Below are 7,476 nucleotides of genomic sequence, written 5' to 3' on the forward strand. Positions count from 1 at the left end.
AGCGTGATGAGGGCTGAAAGAGTCCTCTGGAGATCATCCAGTTCAACCCCCCTGCTAAAGCAAGGTTACCCATAGCAGACCCCAGTGTCCAGGAGGGTTTGGAATCTCTGCAGAGAAGGAGACACCACAACCTCTCTGGGCAGCCTGCTCCAGGGCTCCAGCACCCTCACAGCAAGGAAGTTTTTCCTCATGTTTAGGTGGAACTTCTTGGGTTCTGCTTTGTGCCCACTGCTCCTTGTCGTTTCACTGGGCACGACTGAAAAGAGTCTGGCCCCATCCTCTTGCTCCTTCCCCTTTTAGCTATTGCTCAGCACTGAGAAGATTTCCCCCTCAGGCTGCTCTTCTCCAGGCTCCTGAGGAGAGGTCTCAGCCTCTCCTCATCAGACAGATGCTCCAGGCCCCTTGACATTTTTGTGTCTCTCCTTTGGACTATCTCCAGTAGTTCCTTGTCTCTCTTGAACTGGGGAGCCCAGCACTGGCCCCCGTACTCCAAACGAGGCCTCAGTAGGGCAGAGTTGAGGGGGAGGAGAACCTTCACTGACCTGCTGCTCACACTCTTAATGCACCCCAGAGGGCCAATGGCCTTCTTAGCCATGAGGGCACATTGTTAGCTCACGCTCAGGCTGTTGTCTGCCAGCACTCCCAGGTCATTTTCTCCAGAGCTGCTCCTGAGCATCAGTCCCTAAGCTGTACTGATACATGGGGCTGTTCTCCACAGGTGCAGGACTCCACCCTTGCCATTGCAGGATTTTTGTTAGGTTTCTCTTCACCCAAAACTCCAGTTTGTCTAATTCTCCAGCCTGTGAACCTAGCTACTGAACTTGATGTGGGGTGTGTGTTCTGAGAGTGGTCTGTGTGTGCTTCGTTATTAGCACACAATGTAAAGAACTGGGTGGTTCCTGCTTTTGTCCTTGGGTGCTGAGAGAATCGCAGAATCATTAAGGTTGGAAAAGACCTTTTAAGATCCACAAAAATGATCAGGGGGCTGGAACAACTCCCCTACCAGGACAGGCTGAGAGTTGGGGTTGTTCAGCCTGGAGAAGGCTCTGGGGAGACCTAATAGCAGCCTTCCAGTACCTGAAAGGGGCCTATAAGAAGGCTACAAAGGGACTGTTTACAAAGGCCTGCAGTGACAGGACGAGGGGCAGTGGTATGAAATGAGAGAAGAGCAGATTTAGATTGGATGTTAAGAACAAGTTCTTTACCAGGAAGGTGCTGGAACATTGCCATAGGCTGCCCAGGGAGGGAGTTGAGGCCTCATCTCAGGAGATATTCAAGGTCAGACTTGACAAGGGTTTGAGCAACTTGATCTAGTGGAGGATGTCCTTGCTGACTGCAGTGGGGTCGGACTAGATGACCTCTGGATGACTCTCTGAGTGAGCCCAACCATAACCCAACTACCATGACCACTAAACTATATCCTGAAGCATCACATCTGCGCACCTCTTGAACACCTCTGGGGATGCCAACTCTGCCGCCTCCCTGGCCAGCCTGTTCCAAGGCTTGGCCACTCTTTCAGCAAAGACAGTTTTTTCCTAACCTCTCACCTTCCCCCCTCCCTCCTTTCTTCCAGGTGGAACAACACTCCCATGGACGAAGCTTTACACTTTGGGCACCACGATGTATTTAAAATCCTTCAGGAATATCAGGTCCAATACACTCCGTCGGAAGACGCCAACGAGGGCAAGGAGAACCGGACGGTTCACAAGAACCTGGACGGCTTGTTGTAAATCGTCTGCAGCTCGACCCTAAGAATCAGATCACTCACCTGTTTTAATTGTGGTAGACTTAAGTCATGAAGAGTGTGTGTTTCTATCTGATAGTGGTATCTCTTTTCCAGAAGTCTGTTACTTCAGTGTTATGTTACAGGAGTTTCTATACGCACAGGACAAATCCAATCTCTCTCACAAAAACAAAAGCAAAAACCAACAAACAAAAAAAAGAAACAAAAACCAACCAAGAATCTCCCTCCATAATGTGAGCAATATTACCTCATGCTGCATAGAATTGATGTAGAAAAAAACCCCCAATATTTAGGTGTTGTTGGCTTTACTGTGCACTACTTAATTTATTTTAGTTTTCTTGGGTTTTTTTCTTGGTGGGTTTTTTATTTTTTTGGAGGTGTTTTATGTCAACTCTATAGTCTGTGGTCAGGAATTCTTTTTCTTTTTTTTTTTTTCTGCTGAGGTTTTGTTTGTTTGTTTCTCTAGCCCTTTGTTTCCAATATGGCCAAGATGAGCTGGAGTACTGTCAGGTATGAGCATCAGTGAGGTTCTTCAGAAGCTGAGGATGCTGATGTGTAGATTTAGGCTGGGTGTGTGAAGTAAGGATCTGCACTTAACCTTTGTTGGGGAGGGTGTCTGGAAAAAAAGCCTAGCCCAACCCCAAACCTTAAAAATCTTTCCACACAACCTTGTTTACATAATATAAATATCCACAAGAGTCTGTAGGGTGACACTTGTCAATGGTCTAGGCTTGTTCTTAGAGAGAGTCTTGTCAGGGAATCTTGTGTTGAGATTTGTTTGACCAAATGGCATATGGGAGTATGAGTTGTGCCATCACAGGGTGTTTGTAGTGGGGTTTGTGTTTTGTGTTTTTAAGCCTTTCAATTCCCTTTGTCTCACCTCGTCCTCGTTTAGCTGCTAGAGTGCTTCCCCTGTAGCTGGGGGCAGCAGGTGCTTCCCCTCGGTGCAGTCGTGTTCCTTGCAGGTAGATTTGCACTACAGCCTTCACAAGCTGCAACAACCCCTCCCCTGGGCTCCCCTGGGGGTGCTTCTTGGCAGTAGCAACCAGAACCAGCGAGGGAGAATGGAAGCGTGTGAAAGGCCAAGTGCTACACCAAATATTACCTGCAAATCTGACCTGATGTAAGGCTTGTGTTAAGGAGCACGAGTGGAGTGAAACAGCTTTAAGGAGCACAGAGCAAATCCCAGCACGAGCAGAGCAGGAGGTAAGCCACACTTCTGTGTACGTTCTCTTCTTGCACTACCATTAACCCAGGGAGCAAGTACTGCTGCATCGGTGGGATTCCACGGGTGTAGAACAAGGAGTTCAGCATCAGGAGCACAAGTAGGAGATGCTTCTTGTGGTGCAGGGTGGCATTTATTGCCCCTCCAACTGCAGCCAGCTGGGCACGTGCCCTGTCAAGAGGAACACAGGGTTGCAGGTATCTGTTGTTTGTGGAAGTGCAATGCTGGGGCAGCTGCCTCATCCTAGGGGCAATTGCTTCTGCCTCAGAAGTCAGCAGCCACTTAGGAATTTAGAGTTGGATATTCACAACCCACCAGAGCTGTTGGACGTAGGCAAGAGTTTGAGCACGAGAATGTTTAGGTGTGAATGGTTTAGTACATGGTGAAGGAGATGGTGCTGGAGGAGCGTGTGCGTGGCTGTTCTGACCCTAACGTGCAGCCTGCAAGTCCTTGGTAGATCTGAGAGTTCCACTTTTCCGTGTTTAGGCACCAGATCCTGCTGAAACAACACCCCAGTTCTTCTTAGAATGGCCCAAGCACTTTATCTGAAGATGATCTGAACCACGTTAGTCTCCTTTTGCAAATGGGGGCACCCTAAGGCCTAGGGAGAAGCCAGCTCTCCAGAGCGAGCCAGCAGGGCAGGCTAGCTGAGGAGCCATCCTCTCAGGGTCCTGTACAGTCTCTCATCACCATGCCATACTGGCTCCCTGCAGGGAGGATGAGCCACATGGAGAAGTGCTTGATAACTCAGCACAGGGACATCTTCATCAGAATGAGGACATCTTGGAAGAGCCTGGAAGTCTAAAGCCCCAAACCAGCATTTCAGTGCTGGCCCCCAGCATGGTTATCAAACACTTTTTCTCCCTTGCTGTTGACGAGCTGCTGCTCTTGGTTTTGGGTTTTTTGTGCTGTTTGCTGAAGATCAGCTATTTTTCTGAAGGCTTTTAACCCTTTCAAGTCCTGTATCACAGCCACCTTACCTCTAGTCAAAAAAACTAAAGAAAATGGGCTCTAGTTCTTTACTGAGCCACTTTGGCTGAGGAGCACCAGGCCTCTTCTCTGCTGCACCCTGAGCTAAATTCCAGCAGGTTTTCTCTGTCAGCTTTAGTGTGGAGGAGTATTTTCAGACGGGCTCTAGTTTAGTGTTCTGGATTCTCAGTGCTAATCTGACTTCTTCCATAGATATATAGATATATATGTTTTATTTTTCCTGTTCAAACACATCCTTTGGCTGCTCAGAAAAATACCTGGTTTAGCTTTAGTTAACTGAAATTTGCAGTGTTGCAACTGGTGTTTTTTTTTTTTTCTTAAAGATAGGTATAGAATACATATATATTAAGATTAAAAAAAAAAAAAAAAAAACAACCTAAACCCAACCCACCAAAAGAAGGCATTTTCTCTGAGTTAACATTAAGGATCCTGGCTAAACTTAACCCTTTCCTGAGTCATGCTGAGTGCTTTTAGCCAGCCTTTGCTTCAGTGCATCTTTGCTGGTTAGTTTTTAGTATGCCAGAGGCATCATTTTGGCATCGTCCAGTCCAGTGCTGCAGCTGCTTTGCCATGATGTTATTTATGACTGTAAAGATGATAGCAGTACCTTGGTTTGGCTCTTCATCCTTCATGACACTGACAACCTAGCTTCTACCATCACTAGCTTTTGGTTCTCTTCTCAGCCACTGACTTCCTTAATGCTCCAAAGAGACTTTCCCCTCCCACACTCCTCCGTTTTTCCTGCCATGTCTGTTCCCTGCCCTACGTATCACAGCTTCCAGTTGTTTCAGCTAACTTAATGCTTCGTACTCAGCACTATTGTCATAGTCCTAGCATTAATTAGCCCATCTTTGTGGAGAAAAAAAGCATCGTACCAGACTGATTGATTCTCATTTCTGTTCCGCCTCAGAGCGGGGCTGTCAGTGACTGTACTTCTTGGCAGTGTCATTGTAACCGGACTGGGCTGATCTCTCGACTTTTAGATTCTGTCTTGTGGGGGACTAGACAGTGATGAATGTATTTCTAGCAGTTTCCCATGAATGAATCTAAACTTGAGCTGTACTGGTTCTGAAAAAGAAAGTTATTTATTTTAAGAAATAAAAATCCAGATAGTGTTGCTTTTTACAGCGTAATAAATGGAAATACCAAGATGATGACGAGTGCTTGTGGTGGGGGTTATTGGTTGGTTCACAGAATGGTTTAGGGTGGGACGGGCCTTGAAAATTATCTGGTTCCAAACTCCCTACTGTGGGCAGGGATACCTTCCACTAGCCCAGGTTATTCAAGGTCTCATCAACCCTGGCCTGAACACCTCCAGGGAAGGGGCATCCACAACCTCCCTGTGCAGTCTGTTTCAGTCTCCACCCTCATAGTAAAGAATTTCTTCCTTACCTCCAGTCTAAATCTAACATTTTTTGCTGGGGAAAGACTTCAGTCAGGGGGATGGCTGGCCAGGAAAACCTCCTCTGCTTATTTCCTTCATGCAGAACTCATAGGAAATCAGAATTGCTCTGACGTAGCTTTTGTCTTTCTTTTTTTGGAAACCTGTTTTGCTAGAGCTGTGTCCTTTCACTGTCTGCTTTTTTTTAAGACTCCCACCATTAAGAGCTCTGGTTTATTCTTTGCTCCTTTTATGCTTCTGGTGATGCAGGTACCATAAGAAACTGGTAAGTGTGAGATGCCCCAGAGAAAAATAGGAGTCATTGGGGCTGTCTTGATGGCTCACCAAGTTTAGCTACAGACCAGTTACCCTTCTTAGCCACTCAAAGTTACAAATTCAAGTTGAGTTTATTGAAGTTTGGTTGGGAAAGAATTAAACAATCTGTGATCTGATACAAGCAGTCACATAAAGAAATGCACCAGTCCCTTTCTAAGCAATCTGTAACTGACATGCACCAATACAGTGAAGTAAAAGCATGTACAGAGCCTGAGGCTTCAGAACTGCAACTGTTCAGCTGCACAAGCACATTGAAAATGAGCTATAAGCTACTGGCAGACTAAGGAAGTAGCCAAAACACAAAACCTCAGCTCCATTTATTTTAAATGGCCAAAGAATCCTCTACCAATCAGGGATTTAAAAAAAAAAAAAAAACACACACACACAAAAAAAAACCCCCAAACAAACATTGCTTTGAGAACTCCTGGCAGTGTAAAGACAAAGCCATAGCTAAAGCAAATGCTTTCAATCTCCCACCCTTTCACCCTGCTTGATAAACTCAAGATATGGAAACTACTGAACACAAACTGCTGCCTGCAGACCAGGAGGAGCTGGAGGAAGAAGCACTTGGGGTTTGTACTGCACTACATTCAGCTACTTACAAGAACAGCAGGGCGGTGCCAGTGGTGGTGCTCTGCAGCACTGTTGGCCTCAGCAGCCAAAGGTATAAAAAAAAAAAAAATCAGCTGAACAATGCTTCCTGTTTAAGGATAGATCTGACATGCTCCAGGCACTGCCAATTTTCTTGGCTCTGGAGCTTTTGAAGGGGGCACAGCAATCTGCCCAGGGACAACAGCCTGAAGGGAACCACTCACTTGGTGTGAGAGCAGCAGAGGATGGATTGAGCATTTCTGAATGGTAGAGCAGCAGCTCTGCAGTTCCGCCCAGGCACTGAGAAGAGGTAGCATTAGGGTGAGAGGTTGCAGTGGCAGCTGCTGTCAAGTCACACACAGGCTGAGGTTGGAGGGACCTCTGAAGGCCACCTAGAGAAGGGTTGCTTAGGTCCTGTACTTCGGGAGATCCTTTGTGAGTGTGCTGCAGTTCCTCAGCTACATGCCAATGAGCCAGCTCAGGACAATAGGTGTCCATAGTCCAAGGACCAGCTGCTTCAGACAACCTTGCCTCTCAACTATCACTTGTTATCTTCAAACATGCTAAGAAACAAACCTGTTCTTCCTCTGGTGGAAGCCTAACTTCATCCTCTGAGTAAGTACTGCAGCCCCTACTCCGTCTAAAGGTAACTTCAATTGTCTGTGCCTCATCCCTGACCAGAAACTCGCATCATTACCAAAGCCAGTAGGGTCCTGTAGCTATTCCAGTCGACAGTTGGAGACAATTCAGGCCCATTCCACCTGGAATAACCTAAATGGGGCATGTAAAAGACATAAGTGACCACCTCCTTACCTGGGTGGGTTAATTATTGTGAGTAACAACATCCTCCAACCCCTTTTGCACTCTTACAAGTAGGTTCAGGTTTTGTCTGATACTGCTGCTAGAGTCTGCAGAGGCGTTGGTCTTGCTAGGATATGTTTTGTGCTGCAAGCTGAGCATATGCCACTGCAGATGTAAAGGTGGTATCCTAAGAAGTGTTCTTCATGAGGCAGATTGTGCTAAACAGCCTCTGCCAGATGAAAATGCAGGCACCGTTTCTGGCTGGTGTTCTCTCAGTAGCCCATGCCCTTAGAAGGGAGAAAACCAGGATGAACTTCAGCAGCACATGGACTGAGCATGGCTTAACAACCTGCAGTGGTCCTCTCCCCTTTCTGTGGCACAGATCAAAGTTCCAAGCTATGAAAGTTC

The 7,476-nt window shown here is 46.6% G+C and overlaps 1 protein-coding gene across 1 annotated transcript in view; it reads left to right on the forward strand.

Annotated features, from left to right (window-relative positions):
• The window catches only part of GLS (glutaminase), a 71,837-nt gene extending 67,556 nt beyond the window's left edge, over positions 1 to 4,281 (forward strand). Inside the window, 4 exon segments of the mRNA XM_054381470.1 lie at positions 1,574 to 1,607; positions 1,609 to 1,722; positions 1,724 to 1,771; positions 1,773 to 4,281. Coding sequence (XP_054237445.1) covers positions 1,574 to 1,607; positions 1,609 to 1,722; positions 1,724 to 1,771; positions 1,773 to 1,799 — 223 coding nt within the window. The 3' untranslated portion in view covers positions 1,800 to 4,281.
• The last annotated feature ends 3,195 nt before the right edge of the window (positions 4,282 to 7,476 follow it).

This window comes from Indicator indicator, chromosome 5 (genome assembly GCF_027791375.1).
Source record: "Indicator indicator isolate 239-I01 chromosome 5, UM_Iind_1.1, whole genome shotgun sequence".
Taxonomy (NCBI): domain Eukaryota; kingdom Metazoa; phylum Chordata; class Aves; order Piciformes; family Indicatoridae; genus Indicator; species Indicator indicator.